Below are 20,000 nucleotides of genomic sequence, written 5' to 3'. Positions count from 1 at the left end.
TACAAACATAAGACTATTATTGCTAAATTCACCATCAGTATACGGTCATTTTGAGCCCTTAACCACCGCGCTGATACGCCGAGAAGATATACTTTTAATATGAAACTCGATCAACCGGGCGTTCACCGGCTGCTGGACGAAACTCCCAACTCCAGCTGTCAGCGAGGCGAGGGAATATTTATATCCGGGAATTCGCTCCTTGCTGTGTCCACGGTGATAGGAGTGGAGGATCGACTCCATTCAAATAGTGTTGGATTCCCTGTCATCTACTCTATCCGGACACGTTGGAATTATTTTCCTAACCCCCGGAGAATCAAAGTTATTGACCTGCAAAGGGTGCCTCCTTGACCGGCTTTTCCCGTGAATAACACCGGTTATGGAGGTGGTACAAACATAAGACTATTATTGCTAAATTCACCATCAGTATACGGTCATTTTGAGCCCTTAACCAACGCGCTGACACCCCGAGAAGATATACTTTTAATATGAAACTCGATCAACCGGGCGTTCACCGGCTGCTGGACGAAACTCCCAACTCCCGCTGTCAGCGAGGCGAGGGAATATTTATATCCGGGAATTCGCTCCTTGCTGTGTCCACGGTGATAGGAGTGGAGGATCGACTCCATTCAAATAGTGTTGGATTCCCTGTCTTCTACTCTATCCGGACACGTTGGAATTATTTTCCTAACCCACGGGAAAAGAAAGTTATTAACCCGCAAAAAGTGGGGTTTGCCCGTGGGTTTTGCCCGCAAAAAGTGCCTTTTGCCCGTCAGGTGGGCGTTTCCACTATGCTGTGACGTCACATGAAAGCTATGAATAGGCTAGGTGCACATCTCCACTACTTCCTGAAAGACACCTGGCATGAACATATCCTGTCTCACTCTATTGGTTTAATTGATTAATCAGCTGTGCACTGTGTGTTCCAACAGTTTACCGCACAGCTGATTAATCAATTAAACCAATAGAGTGAGACAGGATATGTTCATGCAAGGTGCCTTTCAGGAAGTAGTGGAGATCGTGCACCTAGCCTATTCCAGAGTTGGAATTAACAGAGGGGCTAAAGCCAATTCACTTCCTCATTGATCATCATTCATCATTCATCCACCATCCCGTGCAGGTCAGTATTTGGCTCGTCAGCACAATCAAACTCTCTACTTTCCTTTCCTGCCACAAGTAGTTTGGAGAGGGGCTGCTGGGCCTGTTCAAGAGCATCGACACAGTGACGAGATAGAGAAAAACAGATCGAGAGAGCAAGAAAGGCACTGAAGGCAACCAGGGTGTCTGTTTCCCACAAGCTGACCGTTTCCCCACAATTCCCACCATTTCTTTAGGGTGCACCTGGGCTCTTCCTCCTCAGACCTCTCCAACCCTAACACCCTATATTACTGTTGTAATAAAAAATAAAAATAATCAGCACAGACTGATTTGCCAGAGTGCACACAAGTTACTGCATGTGTGTGTTACTATGTGTGTTACAGCGTTGTCAATTTGTTCAGCTACTCTGCTGACCATTGTAGACTGTTAATAAAAGCATTTCCTCTTTTATACATCAACTATTCAATTATGTATTAAGACACTGACAAATCTGAGAAAACGTACTTTATTGTTGAGCCACAAAGCCATCACTTTTTTTCTTTTGACTGTTTTCACAATAACAATCAATCTTGATTTACCACATAGTTATCATATTGTATTCAAATAGAAAAAGACATATAATCTGATAATAAATAAAGCAAACAGAGTATTTGTGATGGAAATAAATGTAAGAGGAGGTTGGGGAGAATCCACATTTGATAACAGTATATCAATACCCTGCTTAGTTATTGTAGTCTTGACCACCTGTCCACTTTCTCACCTGTTTTTTCTCTCTCTCTCTCTCTCTCTCTCTCTCGCTCGCTCGCTCTCTCTCTCTCTCTCTCTCTCTCTCTCTCTCTCTCTCTCTCTCTCTCTCTCTCTCTCTCTCTCTCTCTCTCTCTCTCTCTCTCTCTCTCTCTCTCTCTCTCTCTCTCTCTCTCTCTCTCTCTCTCTCTCTCTCTCTCTCTCTCTCTCTCTCTCTCTCTCTCTCAAGTGCATCCAGTTAGCTCTTTAGCTGGCAAGTGTGCAAGCATATTAGCTAATCTAATCACCTCTGAGCTAGCCAGCTAGTTCTTTGGCACTATTCACACCATGGAACTATGATCAGACACTTTCTAGTCACAATAATAACGACCAATTTGAACCGACGTTCTCTGTCAGAACATTCAGCAATTATATTTGCTAATGTCTCAACTTGCTTACTTTCATCTGCAGATGCAAAAACTCTCTCTCACCCGCAAAAATAAATGATTCTCCAGTGCTGGCACAGCGCGAAGCTAAAGGCCGATTTAAACTTCTGCGTAAAATCGACGCCGTAGAGCAGTGGTTCCCAACCTTTTTTGTCTTGTGTACCCCTTGAGCTGTTTTGCCATGCCAGAAGTACCCCCTCACTCATGCGTGTTGATTATTTCCCAAAAAAATCAATTAAACTCTAACTTGCAAATATAACATTTATTACTGACACACAGAGAGCAAAACCTCTTCTCATGTCTCCAAAACTCTAAACACATTTTCTGCTTTACACACATTTTGCTATTCAAAATGGCACTTTTTAAATGCACTGAACACGGTTTTCTGCACACAACAATCTGACATAAAGTCACATGTTTGCCATTTCAAAACATTGCCATTCAAAATTAGACTACATGAGCTAATTGGCCAATACATGTGCCACCTGGCCACCTCAATGGTTAATTGTTACCACATGCCCACACACTCACTGAAAATAGAAAAATAAATAATAAATAATAATGAATTTGATTTGATATCTGTTTCTTTTCCCTTTCTCCTGCTCCTCTTTGGCTTCTGTCTGAGGTGCAGTGATGTCATCATTTTCTCATCCCAGAGTCTTGACTGATGGGGAGAGGAAACAGACAAGATGAGACAGGATAAAACTTATCACACACACACACACACACACACACACACACACACACACACACACACACACACACACACTTAAACTTTTAAACTTCTTATCTAACTACTGATTATTAATGAAATCATTTGAACCACTCCCCTTTAATACATAGATATTTACACCATTGTGAAAAATAGACTCACCCAGTAGCAGTTGCAATTCTTTTTTTCATCAGTTGAGCTTTAATGAGACACTTGAGGTTGCTTCTCTTTTATAATCTTTGACAGTTCTGGAGGCAGTGTGGCAACAGCAGTCACCAGGCTGCTCTCCACACTCAGTCTGTTCCTTGGCTTGGTTTTGATGTGGGTCAAAGCTGAGAAGGTCACTTCACACATATATGTAGATCCAAAAGGCAAAAGTTCATTCAATGCACACTTTCCCAGCACTGGATATTCCTTTTCAACATCACATCAAAACTCTGTCAATGACTTGTCAGCATGTGCCATCTTCAACCCACGATCAGAGGACATGTCCATCAGATTTTCCTGCAGGCTTGCAGGAAGGCTGCTGCTGCTCCTGTCATTCACTCTGAATGGGTTCCTCACCCAGTCCAGTTTTTCTGACTTTGTTTCAATGTCATGAAAGTACTGGTTGAAGTCAGTGTCAAGTTTGGACAGATGTGCTTTAACTATTTTCACCACAGGACCTCTGTCAGCATCAGTGGTGGCGAGATGGCCATCAAGCAGTGGGAAACAGCTCACATCTCCATCCTTACATTTCCTCTCCCATAATTTAACCTTCTTTATGAATCCATTCACTTTGTCATACATGTTAAGGATGTGTGAGTACTTGCCCTGAAGTGAAAGGTTGAGCTCATTCAGCTTAGTGAAGACATCAGCAAGATATGCCAGCTGCGCAACCCACACTGCATCCTCAAACAGGGCTGCAAGAGGGTGGTCGTTTTCTGTCAGGAAAGCAAACACCTCGATGCGCAATTCATAGAGCCGCAGCAGCGTTTTGCCACGAGACAGCCAGCGAACGTCTGTGTGAAGCAGTAGCTGCTCATGCTCTGACCCGCTGTCATGACAAAGAGTTTGAAACAGTCTGTGGTTCATTGGCCGGGACTGAATGAAGTTAATCACCTTAACTGCGTCATCCATAACTGCACTTAACTCGGGGCTCATCGTTTTGCTGGCGAGTGCCTCCCGGTGAATAATACAGTGCATCCACTTAATTTCGGGGTTCACCTTCATCACACGCCCAAGCAGCCCACGCACCTTACCCGTCATTGCTGCCGCTCCATCGGTACAGATGTGACTGCAGGATTTCCACTCCAGATCGTTGTCTTTGAAGAAGCTGTCAATAATCAGAAATATTTCCTCGCCAGTTGTCTTTCCTGGCAGCGTCTTGCAAAACAAGATATGCTCATTTATGTCCGACTCTTCTTTATAACGCACAAAAGCCAGCAGCTGAGCCTCCCCACTAACGTCGGTCATTTCATCTAATTGCAAAGCGAACTGACCTGCTTGCTTCATTTTATCCACCACTTGTCCGACAATATTTATGGACATATCATCAATCCGACGGGAGACGGTATTGTTAGATAATGGTACCAACTTGAGCGCGTCAGCTGCTTTCTTGTCCAGCATAGTTTGAGCCAAAATCACAGCGGCAGGCAAAATAAGATCTTCGGCGATTGAATGTGGGGTTTTTGACTTAGCCACTAGTAATGAAACAGCATAGGACGCCTCCAGTGCTTTGCTTGACACACTTGCCGCTTTTTTCAGTGTAGCCTGACTTGACTTGAACTCTGACAGTTTTCGCTTGAAAAAGTCGTCAGTTTTACCAACAGTTGCTAGGTGTTTGGTGCTCTGGTGTCGCTGTAAATGGGCTGGCTTCATTGAATTATTAGCCAGGACTTCGCCGCAGAAAAAGCACTGTGGCTGTGGTGGATCAGCCGATGTACATGTAAATCCCCACAAAACATATGTTTCCAAATAATAGCGGGGTCCTTTTTTCTTTTTTTCTCTGATCTGACCGTCTGATCTGCCTCTGATCTGACCGTCTGATCTGCCTCTGAAGCTGGTCGTTTTAGCCATCTGTCCATCTTTGCGGTATACTGACAGGCCTAGCTGACGTGCGCGCGTAAATGAACGTAAATGAACGTGATTTAAATGTGACGTGACTACCACGTGTGTTACAGTCATCACCTGTCGGGGAGGAACTTAAGTTGCAGCGTACCATTTTAACAACAGGTTTATGAAACGACTATATTTAATTATTTTTTTGGAAAGGGAAATAAATTATAATTCCAAATCTTTCCACGTACCCCCTGCAATCCCCTCACGTACCCCTAGGGGTCCGCGTACCCCCGGTTGGGAACCACTGCCGTAGAGAATCAAGGACCCCAATTGAAATAAGCCAGTGGCTTTCTTGGGTTTTTATCCTGTTAGTTGACCTTGTATGTAATATGTACTTTCATGTACCTACTTCTGCAAATCTTCTAATAAAGTTTTCAATCAATCAATCAATCAAGCCTTGCGTTGTCTACGGAGAGGGTTGACGTGCACATCTCCAAAAATGTAAGAACGTGTCAGTTTCTACGCAACCATAAGCTCTGTGATTGGTCCGCTTGGTAGCACATGATTCCGACTCTCTCGTCGGCCAAAATGCGGAAGCCATGACAGAAATGTCATTTACTTTTTCTGTAATTACTCATTAATAAAGATTTGTGTTTTTAGTGTTTTTTTTCCCCTTTCCTAACACCAGGGGAGCCACCCCTCCTAAATTTCGTTGTTTGGTACCTGTACTGTAGCAATGACAATAAAGTCCATTCATTCATTCATTCATTCATTCATTCATTCATTTGAAAAATTATGATAACCATCGTATTATCTTAGTTTAATGTCATTTCAATGCATCATAGAACTTTTATTTACAACAAGCATAACAACAAAAAGATCGCTATTATGCCGCTTTGAGCTTTGAGCTCCGTTGAGTTCCTAACCGGAAGATGCACAGCACAGGGGCATAGAAAACACACTGCCACCTAGCGATGTGACGGTGTAATTGCAGCGCAGCCTACGCAGAAGTGTAAAGTGTGAGACCCCTTACGTAGGCTACGTAAGCTATGCACGTAAATTCGACGCAGAACTTTAAATAGGCCTTCAGTCAGTACAGCCCCCTAACCTCCTCTGGGGAGGCTGGTGGAGGTAGGAATCGGAGGACGGGCTCATCGTAATGAATGGAAACTGAATGAGGAATGGTACCAACACACGTGTGTTTGAATGAGCAATGGTATCTTGGTATGCCATGCCTAACCCATGCATTACAATGAGCCCGTCCTCCAATTTCTACCTCCCCCAGCCTCCCCTGTTTTTCTGCTTTGGGGCAGTTGTTAAAAACCTTTAATCTGGAACAGAATGATCCTGATTCTTTTTTTGCTATCCAGGATCAGATCTTATCTGGCTGATTTTGAGTCGCTTTGGGGAAATCAGCCAGGTCGATCTGATCCTGGATAGCAGGAATCGGGATCATTCTGATTCAGATTAAACGTTTTGAACAACTAGAACTATCGTCAGAAAGAATCAGTGATGCATGACCAAAAAGCAATTAATTAATCTGGACACATTTGAAAGATCTTAAAAGATCTTCTGGCTAAATAGGGATGCTGTACTTGCTATTCAGTTGTTAAGTCTGACGTCAGGCGTGACGTTTAGCAATTTCCGGGGCCAAATACAAAATTCCCCGCACCAGAGTACCAGTGTACTAACGCGGTAGAATGACAGTTCAATCGTTTTTTAGACTCAGATCCATTCATATAACAAGGGACACAGCACTGTGGCATTTCGAGCACCTTAACTTAACAACCTGTCTGGTCAATACATGTCTGGTCAATTAACCCCTGACCCCCGACCCAGCATCTGACCCCTCTCTTCCCCAGGAGTACGAGCTGCTCTCTCTGGCTCGTTCCCTCCTGCATGCCTGGGTGGACCCCCTGGTGCTGCTCGCCTCAGAGGCCCCCTCCCTGCCACACCCGTCCCACAGCGCCATCTCCAGCAACATACAGGAACTGCAGGAGCACTCCAAGACTCTGAGGGATGGCCTGGACATACTGGTCAACAGGGTAGGTGACGGATACTGTGTGTGTGTGTGTGTGTGTGTGTGTGTGTGTGTGTGTGTGTGTGTGTGTGTGTGTGTGTGTGTACAAGCAAACATTTCACACAAGGTGACTACTGTAAATTGCCCTTTCTCTGTATTCATTCTCTCTCTCTCTCCCTCTCTCTCCCTTCTCTCTCCCCCCCTCTCTCTCTGCCGTTCTCTCTCTCTCTCTCTCTCTCTCTCTCTCTCTCTCTCTCTCTCTCTCTCTCTCTCTCTCTCTCTAGATGGGCCCCTCCTCCCAGAGCATCTCCCCCCTTCCCTTCAGAGGGGGAGACCTGGGCCAGGACAAGACCTCCCGCCTCGTCAACTTCAACTTCCTCTTGTCCTGTTTGCGCAGGGACTCCCACAAGATCGACAGCTTCCTCAAGGTGCTCCGCTGCAGAGCTACCAAGACACGACAGGAGACGTGCTAAGTGTACAACGGCGGCCATTTTGGCTCTGAGATCATATGGTTGGAGTCAGAGCCCAAATGGTTGTAGAATCGATTTGCATTGTCTGATTTGGAATGTTTACTGTAGCTATGATGTCACACACCTTGACCGATAGGGTATTGCACAATTTGATATCTGACATTATGGCTTATGCTTTGTGTTATTAATATGCTTTGTGTTTTTGGGCTATACTAAAATGAATATGCGTGAATATTTTGCACAAGTCCTATATTGTTTAAGCTAAGGGACCTAATATTGGCAATTGAAAAAAAAGAAAGAAAACAAAGCATCATTCAATTTAGATGATTTACAGGGCTATGTTTGACATTCCCAAGAGATGACTCCTGTATGACATTTGCACTTTAGAGGACTTCAAACTATCTCTCAAATTACTCATAGAACTTCGTTTACATAGATACAATATAATTGTTTCACAACAAAATCAATAAAAAAAGATTTCTTGCATAACAATTCATTGTCAATTTCAATCATTTCACAAAACTGTCCAGGAATTATTTTCTGATCTCCAGTTCTATGTTGTTGTTGTTGTTGTTGTTGTTGTTGTTGTGATGTCCACATTGTTGTCCACATCTGGCGCGAATTAATCATATCATTGATGATATATGTGAGTATTACATTTTGATGTCACCTTTATTTATACACGGTAACACACTGAGACTGATATGTCTCTTTTGCAGGTGCAATACATATATATATATATATATATATATATATAAACACAATTTCTAAACAACACAGTAAAATACAGAAATCAATGCATCGTATGAAACCACAGCATGATGTTATACCAAGAGAAATATTATTATATTATTTTAAAATTATCTGTATTACATTCTATTAATGTTTTATTCAGATTTTATCAGTTCTCTTTTACCCTTCGAATTCCTACTTAGTTCCATAACTGCGTATATTACCAGTGAATACAAGAGCAGGTGATCTCCAATTGATGCAGGTTTTATTGTGTGGCTCTGTGCGTACAGACAGACACGCAAAATGAGAGAAAATCATTCCTAAGGGGAATGATTTAAAGAAATAACAAAGTACCGCCTCCTCCGAGAACGAGAGAGAGAGAGAGAGATAGGGAGAGAGAACGAGAGAGAGAACGAGAGAGAGAGAACGAGAGAGAGAACGAGAGAGAGAGAACGAGAGAGAGAGAGAGAGAGAGAGAGAGAGAGAGAGGGAGAGGGAGGGAGAGAGAGAACGAGAGGGAGAGAGAGAGAACGAGAGAATGAGAGAGAGAGAGAGAGAGAGAGAGAGAGAGATAAGGCAGGAAATGTACACGCAACTCTCGCTCAATATCCAAACTGGGAGCTGGATATGTTGTGTGGCGCCTGACTGGCTGGCTGACCTATGTGAGCTTCTTGGCTTTGTTGTAGAGCGAGTCGACCACTTTGCTCATGTTCTGAACCGTCTCCAGGGCTGCTTCGTACGTCTTGTCTACTGGAGGCTCGTCAGAGATGATCAGCACGCCCTCGCCTTGGTCCAAAATACCTATGGGGGAGAAAGAGAGAGGGGGGGGGGGGCATGAGAAAGAGAGTGTAAAGAGAGTGTAAAAGGAGAGAGAGGGTGAGAGTGATCAGAAGGCGGGGGGGGGGGGCGAGAAAGAGAGAGAGAGAGAGAGAGAGAGAGAGTGAGTGATCAGAAGCCGGGAGAGAGGGGGGGGGGGAGAGAAAGAGAGAGGCAGAGGGAAACAAGGACAGTGAGGGAGAGAGCGATAAGAATGATAAGGTTTGTGGGCTTGATCGTGTTGTTATGAGGCTATTAACACAGGAAGAGAGCGCTGGTCTCTCCGCCCACAGACTGGCGGTGCTGTGGCCTCACACAAACCTACCGTGGAACTTCTTGTCCAGAATCATCTGTGACAGCTTCCTCTCAACATCTCCCTGTGGAAGAGACATAAGTCATCATCAACATCAACAACAACAACAACAACACTTATTACTACTATAGCTACACTACGCAAATGCTGTGTCAATAAACAAGGGAGACACTTCTAACTGGTCAACAGCTAAAGCAGGAGGGCTGCTGCAGACAGACACCAGTTTTACATACGGTCTCCATGTACATCATTAGACCTCTCCGTCTCTATTAGATTCCACCTCAATGGTCCAGGGCTCAGTTTCTCAAAAGCTTTGTAGCTTAAACAGTACTTAATTTCTCCCGACAACCAATATGTTGTTACAAATGTAAAAGTAACGCAAAAATGTAAAATGGAACAATTGAAAAAAATCTGTGTTTACAGGTCAGTCTTCTGAAAGTACGAGGCCTGGGTTTTCAAAAGAGACACCTGTAGAGACGAAGCTTTGGGGACACTGACCCCAGATCTCAAAGCAGAGAAAGGTGAGGTAAAGGTTCTTACCTCAGAGAGTTTTATGAGAGTGGAAATGTGTTTTATCTGCGGAGGGACAGAGAAGCGGTAGTCAGAGAAGAGACACACCAGTTAATCACTTTCTTAAACATTATTATTATTATTATTTATTTTTTAAAATGTTAACGTTCCTGGCGATCATAGAACGGATAGTAGGGATGCACCGAAGGTTCGGCCACCGAATGTATTCGGCCGATTAATAGCGCCAGAGCGCACAGTGGGTTCAAAGTCATAAAGGCACCAAGTCATTTGATTGAACAAGAGGCATTACATGAGTGCAGATCAGAGCGAATTTACGAAAGCAGCCAATGAAACGATAGAATCTAGCAAAGTAGTAATAGAATGAAAGAATAGAATCGAGTAGAATAGAACAGAATGAAACAACATAATAGAACACGATGAAACAGAATGTTCCAGACTGGAACACACAGTCCACTAGCTGGGGGGGGGCTGAGGGGGGAAGGGGGAGTACCTGGACCCTGGAGAAAGGCTCGATGTCGTGGATCAGGTTCTTCTCCAGCAGGTTGTCATAGAGCGTGGTCAGGTGTGTGCTTATGATGGGGTCGTCTCTCAGCTCCGCTCTGTACTCTGTCAGGGCCTGGGGGAGGGGGGGGGAGGGGAGGGGTACGAGGGAGGGGAGGGGAGGGGGGGTAAGAGGGAGGGGAGGGGGGGTAAGAGGGAGGGGAGGGGAGGGGTGTGTGTAAGAGGGAGAGATGGGTTAAAGAAAGAGGAGTGGAAAGTTAAAGAGAGGTACAGGAGAGAAGGGGGGTTGAGGGGGGTAATGGGGATGTAATGTAATGGAGGATCAAAATGTGTAAATAGGAAAAAAAGGCCTAACTGTGTGCATCGTAACACAGTGTGAAACATTGAAATCTAACACACAAAAAAAAAAAAAAACACACCCACCTTTTCAAAGTCTGCCAGTGACCTGTTCTTGCTGGCTTTAGCCACACATTTCAGAGAGTCTGTCTGCAGAGAAACAGACAGCAGGGGGCAGCAGTGAGCAGCAGAACACCAACAAGAGCCGGAGGTTCTAACAGGCATGGCAGGACGAGAGCGGTGAGGGGACATCAGTGGAGGTAGAAATCGGAGGACGGGCTCATTGTAATGCACGCAACGGAATGAGGAATGGCATCAAACGCCACACCCCACTCCCCACTCCCCACTCCGTTCCAACGAGCCCGTCCTCCGATCCCTACCTCCGCCAGCCTCCCTTGGAGTACATACCTGTCTGCCAGCATGCCGCAGGGCTAGTTTACCACTGGTCAAAGCATGGACGTCCTCCGGCCTGCAACACAGAGCGAGGGGAAAGGGGGGGGGGGGGGGGGGGGAGTCGGGGTCAGACTATAACCTCTGATACAGTAAATAAGACACACATTTTTCTATTTTGTATGAAGACATCGATGTCTGTGTATTGCACCTGTAACCTATTGTGCAGTTGTGGGGTTCAAATCCAACCAATCAGAGCATCTTCTAGGTGATTAGAATATTAGAATACACCTGGACGCCATTATTACGTGTTGGCCTACCCTGCCAAGTGGTTGTGGACACAGGAGGTGACATTATTTATGTAAATGTTGGGGTCACAGGACAAAGCAAGTTTGGGGAACCCCGCTGCACCTAACGCTTATTTACACTACAGAGTCCAACTAAGCTGAGCTCTACACAGCCTGGTGGTCCGGTTACACACCTGACAATCAAGTGCAATTTCGGAATTTCGGTTACTCTAGCACCCCCCTTGGGCCAATCAGTGTAATTGCACATCATATCCTATCAGGTGATATGTTTGCTGTGTTTGCGCACGCGCGCGCGGACACACGCAAACACACACACACACACACACACACACACACACACACACACACACACAGTTACGTACGAGTTGAGCATGATCTTGCAGAGCAGCATGTATTTCAGAGCGGTGATGGCTCTGGGGTGGTCCACCGAGTCGTAGCCCTCAAAGCCCGCGTAGAAGTAGGAGTAGGCTGTCTTCCAGTCCCTCTCATCCGCCGCATGGATGATCCCTATGGAGGGAGGGAGGGAGGGAAGGGGGGAGGGAGAGAGAGAGAGAGAGAGAGAGAGAGAGAGAGAGAGAGAGAGAGAGAGAGAGAGAGAGAGAGAGAGAGAGAGAAGGAAGGTTAGAATACAGAATAGAACTGACCAAGTGAATAATTCAGTAAAAGGAGTAGGAGATGGAAATGGAGGTGTGGGGGGGAAAGATGGAGGTGGGGGATGGGGGGGGGCGCAGCGTACCTGACTGCATGTCCAGGGCTGCCTGGAGCTTGGGCGGGCAGTAGATGGCGTTGGCGGTGGTCCTGGCGGAGGTGAGCGCGGCACGGGCCTTGGGCAGGTTGCTGAGGGCGTGGTACGTCTTGTGGAGATAAATCTGGCTATGCGAGACTACTGGCAGACTGATTTATACTCCTGCGTCGAATTTACGCGCGGCTACGCCGTAGCCTACGCGAGGGCTCTCCAAGTTTATAGTTCTACGTTGGTCCACGGACCGCGGACCGCGTCGCGTTGGTCGGTGTACTCATAGCGGCATAATAGCGATCAAAAAACTTATTTTTGTTATGCTTGTTGTAAAGAAAATGTCTATAATGCATTGAAATGACAGTAAACTAAGATAATAAGATGGTTATCATACATTTTCAAATCTTTATTAATAAGTAATTACAGAAAAAGTAAATGACATTTCTGTCATGACTTCCGCATTTACGAGAGTCGGAATGTGACGCTACCAAGCGGACCAATCACAGTTGTTATAGATAACTTTACATTAAATATGTCTATCATAAATATAATTTAAACCCAACGAACAGCCATGGGGCTCCCTGTAACTAATCATTTATTTCTAAATAAACAGGATTGTACATCTCGTAAATGTGAATCGCGCTCCTTATAGGAAGGCTGTGCCTGACGCTTCCATAGGGCGCTCCGTTGGAACTCAACGGAGCTCAAAGCGGCATAATAGCGATTTCTTTTTGTTATGCTTGTTGTAAATAAAAGTTCTATGATGCATTGAAATGACATTAAACTAAGATAATACGATGGTTATCATAACGTTACCAACGTTACATAACATTACCAACGAGGCGCATGTACATAGGCTACTGTACCGGAGTGTGTAACATCATGACTTTATAGTCAGTGATAATAGTTGATATTAAACATGTTTAAATAAAGCACTTTGAACCTGTAATGATTTCAGAAAATAATATTATTAATAATAATAACCCCTAATAATTTAGGGGTGCTGGGTCTAAAATCGCCCATGTGCGTTCGGAAACCCGCTCTGAGAGCGCTGAGGACACACTTGATTGGACTAGAGGCATTCCATGAGTGCTGCTCAGATTTCCAGAGCGTATTTACGAACGCACCCTATATTAGATTGATTTTCCCCAAAACACCAGGGGAGTATTCCAAAGGTTCCATATTCCGACCAGGTGAGTATTCCAAAGGTTCCATATTCCGACCAGGGGAGTATTCCATAGGTTCCATCATCCAACTATGGAACATTCCACAGGTTCCATCGAACAGGGCAAGCTAAACCTCCTCGACCTCAAAAACGCTATTTCAGCCGAGGTCGGGTGATAAATAGATAGCTGTTACATACTACATGCATACTGTTTGAGGCTTTGGTGTCTGGGAGACACACCGCTGAGACAGTAGGCACTGGGCAGATTGCATCTTCTAAAACTGTACCCACAGTCAGAGACCATTTACCATTCTAGAGGCAACCTTTACTCACCGAGACTCAAATGCAGAAAAGTGCACATGGATACACATGCACACAAACACGCGCATGCAGTTCCACTTTATGACCCACAAATGTTTTCTTAACATTCTTCTCAAGGTCTTTCTCCTAGTCACATTGTAACATATTTATTGTGGCCAGAATGAGAAGCTACAGAAGGCAGTCTTAGTTCCTTGGTGTCCCAGTATCTTCATAGGTCCACAGGCCATAGTTATGGAACCGTGTTTTAACCCAGGTACATTTCACTTGGACACCACAGATGTAAACTGTTATTCCAAGAGTATATCCTCGCGGTTCGAGGGCTACAGTACATCTGGGCTTCGAAACGGCAGACTCATCATGAGAACATAATTCCAAATGACCTCCGCTATAGTTCCATAGTTCCGTAATTCCAATCAGGACAGTAATCTTAGTCCAGTCAGGACTTTAATCTAAGTTCAGTCAGTACTTTAATCTTAGTCCAGTCAGTACTTTAATCTTAGTCCAGTCAGGACAGTAATCTTAGTCCAGTCAGGACAGTAATCTTAGTCCAGTCAGGACTTTAATCTTAGTCCAGTCAGGACATTAATCTTAGTCCAGTGTCGAAGTGGAGAAGGAAAGACGGCAGGCAGGTGAAGGAGACAAAACTCCAGTTTTTCAGTGTTGAGTGTCTCTGTTTTCATTGTTCTGAGAGAGAGAGAGAAAGAGAGAGAGTGTGAGTGTGAGAGAGAGATAAAGAGAGATTGATTTAAAGGGCTGCTATGTCAATTAAGGACCATGATAAATCGGTAGCCATCAAGGAATGAGATCACATGATGAAGAACGTTCAGTGAAGAGTGAAGAGTGCTGTGTTAGTCCCAGGCTGCGTACGTAAATTCGCTATGAGAGCGCACACTGGGTTCAACGTCATAAAGGCACCAAGTAATTTGATTGGACAAGAGGCATTCCATGAGTGCTGATCAGATTCCAGAGCGAATTTACGAGTCGGACACTGACTTTTACGTGGCCCCAGTATTTCATGTTTGGTTTGTTTGTTGTTGTTGTGATATGCACATGTTTGGCGCTATTAGAAGATGTAGCCTAGAAAAAAAAGATAGAAAAGCAGAGTAGTACCTGCGTCAGACTTTGTGTGAGTGGTGTTTGTGTTTCAGGCATCTCCCAGTCTTCAGTTCTCTGAAGAAAAAATAAATACATACTGTGGGCAACCTTAGCTACAGAAAACCATGAACATCATATACACATGCGCACGCGCACGCGCACGCACACAGACACAGACACAGACACACAGACACAGACACAGAGACACACACAGACACAGACACAGGCACACACACACACACACAGACACAGACACAGACACAGACACAGAGACAGACACACACACAGACACACAAACACAGACACAGACACAGAGACAGACACAGACACACACACAGACACAGAGACAGACACACACACAGACACAGACACAGAGACAGACACACACAGACACAGACACAGACACACAGACACAGAAACACAGACACAGACACAGACACAGACACAGACACACACACACACACACACACACACACACACACACAGACCTGTGCTGATGTTAACAGATGTTTCCTCTTCCTCTGGATGCAGAGGTAAACAACGAGGACGACATTACCCAAAACAGAGACGACTAAAGCGGTCAAGAGACCGCCTATGAGAGATGAGAGACACAGAGCAGGGGAGAGACAGCTGTGAGTTAATCAATCAGATGTATTTGTACAGCGCTTTTCACAGTGCTTCACAACAAGAAGAATGCAGAAACAATAATAAGAAACAAGAAACAATATATATTATAAGTAAGGATTCAGCACTGTCAAGAGGAAGACTGTAGGAGAAAGAAAGGGGGGAGGAGACAGAGGTGGAGGAATGGATATAGGAAAGGAGGGAGATGAGAGGAATAAAAAGAAGAATTGAGGTGGATAGATGGTAGATGGAGCGATGAACAGGGTTGAGATACTTACTTTCTAGTTTTGTTTGTTGTTGTTTTTCTAAAAAAAAAAAAAAAAAGAGAGAGAGAGAAGGTCGGGCTACATTTAATGATTATTATTATTGATGCATCATGTGACATGCAGTGTTAATCATTATACAACAGTTAGTTCCGACCAAGTAATTTGATTGGACAAGAGGCATTCCATGAGTGCCGATATAGAGTATAACAGCACTGGGACTTTTAACTATAATTATGTATCACTCCGCCGCACAGGTGTTCTATTAAATGACTGTTTATTAGACTACATTGACGGTCGTTACCTATCAGATTATCTATCAGTGTGTTGGTTTCAAACAAAGATGGATATATTTCCAGGAGGGTGACAGTGGGGACAGACAGCTACTGGTTACCACCGTTCCCCTGGGTGTAAACCAGCTGGCACGGATGTTGCCGAGGATGTGCAAAGAGGCAGGGACACACACATCTTACACTAACCACAGCCTGAGAGCCACTGCCACACAGAAACCGTCCGATGCAGGACTCGAGGCGAGGGAGATCATGGCAGTGAGCGGGCATAGGTGAGATTACGATCTGAATTGTGATTTATAATGAATGAGTAGCGGAACATAAAAGTCTAAACAAAAGACGTATGTGTTTTGCAGGTCTGAAAGCTCGCTAAAAAGTTACTGGAGAGACCATCCACCGAGAACAGGAAACGATGGAGCAATGTACTATCTGATGTCAACTCGTCTGAATCGCATTCACACATCCCACCAAAGCGACTTTCAAGTGTCATATTTCACTGGTTGCACAATAAATGGAAATGTACAGATAAATGTACACAATACAAAGTAGCTAGCCTGCGGATGTTTGTGTTCAGGTTACTAGGCAACAGTCCAGTTGAAGTTCAGTTGCGGAACTATTTTTTGTAATCTAGATTAGATAAGATAAAATTCAACTTTATTGTCATTGCAGACAACAAGTACCAGACAACGGATTGCAGTTTAGCATGACATAAAATCATGACAATGATAGTGGTACAGTATGGTAAGTAAGGTAGTTTAGAGGTATATACAGTTATGAGCTGTGTACAGGTAATTAAGGTAGTTTATGTACAATAAGTAATGTACAGATGTATAAAAGAGGCTATATCAAAGAGGGTATGTACAATGTGCAATAATAGGGTATGTGCAAAGGTAGTATTGTAAACAGCAGTAGTGCAAAGTGTAAAATGGACTGTGTCAATCTGTCAATCATTGACCAACCCTAACCCTAACTCAAAACAACACAATTAAATATGAGAATGCTCTGCTAACCTGTAATGTTGTTGTCTGATCGAGTCGGTGTTGTTGTTGTTGATGGTGATGATGTTGTTGGTGGTGGTGATGTTATTGTTGATGGTGATGTTGTTCTTGTAATTGGTGTTTTAGGTGGTACTGGTATATCGAAAAAATATTGATGAAACGGTCAAACAAACATCATCAGGAGAGGGGAGAGACTGTTTGTCCCCTACAGTAACATTAGGGGAGGCTGGTGGAGGTAGAAATCGGAGGACGTGCTCATTGTAATGCATGGAATGGAATGAGGAATGGTATCAGACACGTGTGTTCTACCTCCACTGGCCCTCCTTCAGTAACACACACTATTCAATCCCACTCTTCCAAAAAAGGTAACCATGCAAAACACTGGGAAAAGTTACAAACAGTTAAAACACTAAACACTAAGATTAAAAAGTAAAACAAAAATAATAGAAATAATAAAAAGTATTTAAAAAAATAAACAGTAAAAAAAAAAAGTTAAAACAATCTGCAAAGATTTAAGTGTAAGTGGGGAACAAGAAAAAGCATGTTTTTATCCTGGTTTTAAAAGTGGGCAAGTTTGGGTATTTCTAATATCTTCTGGGAGTTTGTTGCAGCTGTAAGTAGCATAGCAACAGAAAGCTGCCTCTCCATGTCTTGTTTTGATTCTTGGAATGGTTAATAAGCCAGCATCAGATGCAAGAGCAGATAGGAGACATACACTAAACAAAAATATAAACGCTATAACATAATAATAATAATAATAATAAGAATTCATTAAATGTATATAGCGCTTTTCCGAGGCTCAAAGACGCTGGACTAAAACACTTTCGTTTTTGCTCCAATTCTTCATGAGTTGAAATCAAAGATCTAAGACTTTTTCTACGTACACAAAAGGCCTATTTCTCTCAAATTTTGTTCACAAATTAGTTTAAATCTGTGTTAATGAGCACTTCTCATTCTGTGTTAATGAGACACAGATTTCTATTAGATCTAGATTTCTATTAGGCCCAGATTAAAACCACTCCCTCCTCTGTATCCTCATTGATCCCTTTCAGCCAGCGAGCGAGACCTCTTATCAGACGTGCACTGCAGCACTTAGGTGCGGTTTCTGGCTAAATGAGTTTGTTTGCGCACACCCACCCACACACCCACACACCCACATACCCACACACCCACACACTATGTGGACATGCATGCACGGTAAAGCACAAAGTATGCAAACACTCAACGCTTACCATTTGTAGTTGGATTTGAGCAACTCAAATTTCTTAATTTTTCACCTAGAGACAGGATGAGAGAGAGATACTACTTGATTTTGATAATGTGATTATTTCCTGTTTCTTTAACACTTTCATCTGGCTCTAAAATCAGGAAGTATGTTTGTGTGTGTGTGTGTGTGTGTGTGACAACTCAGATGATGAGATAAGGGTAGACACAGACACAGACACAGACACAGACACACACACACACACACACACACACACACACACACACACAGACACAGACACAGACACAGACACTTACTGTATGTATCACAGCTAACTGTAATGCAAGGAAAGAGAAGAGACCATGAGAAAGGCAGAAGAGTTGACAATAGAGGAACTTATTACAACTACGACAACTTAGAGGAATATTACATTTGATCAAAAGGCATACCCCGCTTCATACCCCGCTTCATGGTACAATTTGTGACGCATTTGTGATGGAGTGTTTGGACAACCATACACGTGAAGTTTCTCACACTGACTCGATCGACCTCCAGTGGTGTGTGTGTGTCACCGGGGGACGTCTCACACTTCAGCTCCTGATGAACACATAGAGAAAGGGAAGAGGTAAAGTAATGAAAACACAGATTTACACAAAGGCACGCACACATACATACGCACACGCACACACACACGCACACGCACACGCACACACACACACACAAATGTATTTAGTCTGGACTAACAGTCTGGCTGAGATTACACTAACATTTGGACAGAATAAAGAAAATATGTTTGCATGCTGTGTATGTGTGTGTATGTGTGTGTGTGTGTGTGTGTGTGTGTGTGTGTGTGTGTGTGTAGGTGTGTAAGCAACACTCTTCAGTTTGCCTGAAGAACAGACACAAACAGAAAGAACCAATGCTAGGAGAAGAACGCACAACATTGATCCAATGCCAGAAACCATGTACACACACACGCACGCACGCACACACACACACTCACCCACACACCCACACACTCGCTCGCATGCACACACACACGCGCACTGTAGTAATCACACTAAATCCTCTACTACCCTATAACAACAGAATGGGAATTAAGTACTTACTTACTTAGCCCAACCAACACATTCTGAAGATGAGTTGAAATGCTTAGTAGAGGAGAGAGAGAGAGAGAGCGAGAGCGAGATACGCACATGCACACACACACACACACACACACACACACACACACACACACACACACACCCACGCACACATGCACATGCACATGCACATACACCTACCTTATGTAACGAGTAGGCTGGGCGCACAAAACATTTTTTGTTGCATTTCTTGCATTCCCCCTTAAACTCGGGGTCTGAGCCTTTGACATGGATGAGCCTACATGTCCTATTGCAGTTCTGCTCAAAGAACCTGAGAATGGTTTCTTCAACTCTGGCAAAGTTATCCTGTTATAAACACAAATCAAACAACAAATCACAACAAATCAAGACACAATCAATCAATCAATCAATCAATCAATCAATCAATCAATATAATCATTCAATCATTCTCAAACCTCAGCGACGTCTGGGTTCACTCTCCTCATCTGGAACATGTAGTCTACTGGCAGGGCGGCTTCCTTTAAGCCAAGACAGAGTTAGTGCCAAATAGACCAAACAGGTGTGTGTGTGCGTGTGTGTGTGTGTGTGTGTGTGTGTGTGTGTGTGTGTGTGTGTGTGTGTGTATCGCATGGTAATGAGCATTTACCATTTCTTCAAGATATTCAGAGAACAAAGAACCCAGAGTCCATCCAGCCATTCCCTTCAACAGGAATTCAACAGAGGAGAGGAGAAGAGAGAGAGAGGAGTGGAGGAAAGGAGGAGAGG

General features: G+C 43.9%; 2 protein-coding genes across 2 annotated transcripts in view; one reads left to right on the top strand and one right to left on the bottom strand.

The window, feature by feature from the left end:
• LOC308150705 (prolactin-2-like) overlaps positions 1–7,509 on the top strand; it is a gene marked incomplete at both ends in the record, with an annotated part of 8,027 nt that extends 518 nt beyond the window's left edge. The window contains 2 exons of the mRNA XM_080523509.1: positions 6,879–7,061; positions 7,321–7,509. Of these exons, the coding sequence (XP_080379635.1) occupies positions 6,879–7,061; positions 7,321–7,509 (372 nt within the window). The remainder of the gene's footprint in view (positions 1–6,878; positions 7,062–7,320) is intronic.
• Positions 7,510–8,896: 1,387 nt separating this feature from the next.
• The window catches only part of LOC308150704 (26S proteasome non-ATPase regulatory subunit 11A-like), a gene marked incomplete at both ends in the record, with an annotated part of 15,660 nt that continues 4,556 nt past the window's right edge, over positions 8,897–20,000 (bottom strand). The window contains 9 exons of the mRNA XM_080523508.1: positions 8,897–9,039; positions 9,380–9,431; positions 9,908–9,943; positions 10,389–10,514; positions 10,823–10,885; positions 11,144–11,204; positions 11,796–11,940; positions 12,170–12,287; positions 15,239–15,342. Of these exons, the coding sequence (XP_080379634.1) occupies positions 8,897–9,039; positions 9,380–9,431; positions 9,908–9,943; positions 10,389–10,514; positions 10,823–10,885; positions 11,144–11,204; positions 11,796–11,940; positions 12,170–12,287; positions 15,239–15,342 (848 nt within the window). The remainder of the gene's footprint in view (positions 9,040–9,379; positions 9,432–9,907; positions 9,944–10,388; positions 10,515–10,822; positions 10,886–11,143; positions 11,205–11,795; positions 11,941–12,169; positions 12,288–15,238; positions 15,343–20,000) is intronic.

This window comes from Nansenia antarctica (assembly GCF_963989245.1).
Source record: "Nansenia antarctica genome assembly, chromosome: 2".
Classification (NCBI taxonomy): Eukaryota; Metazoa; Chordata; class Actinopteri; order Argentiniformes; family Microstomatidae; genus Nansenia; species Nansenia antarctica.
The sequence above is the reverse complement of the archived record's forward strand: the minus strand, read 5'-3'. Positions and strand labels throughout refer to the sequence as shown.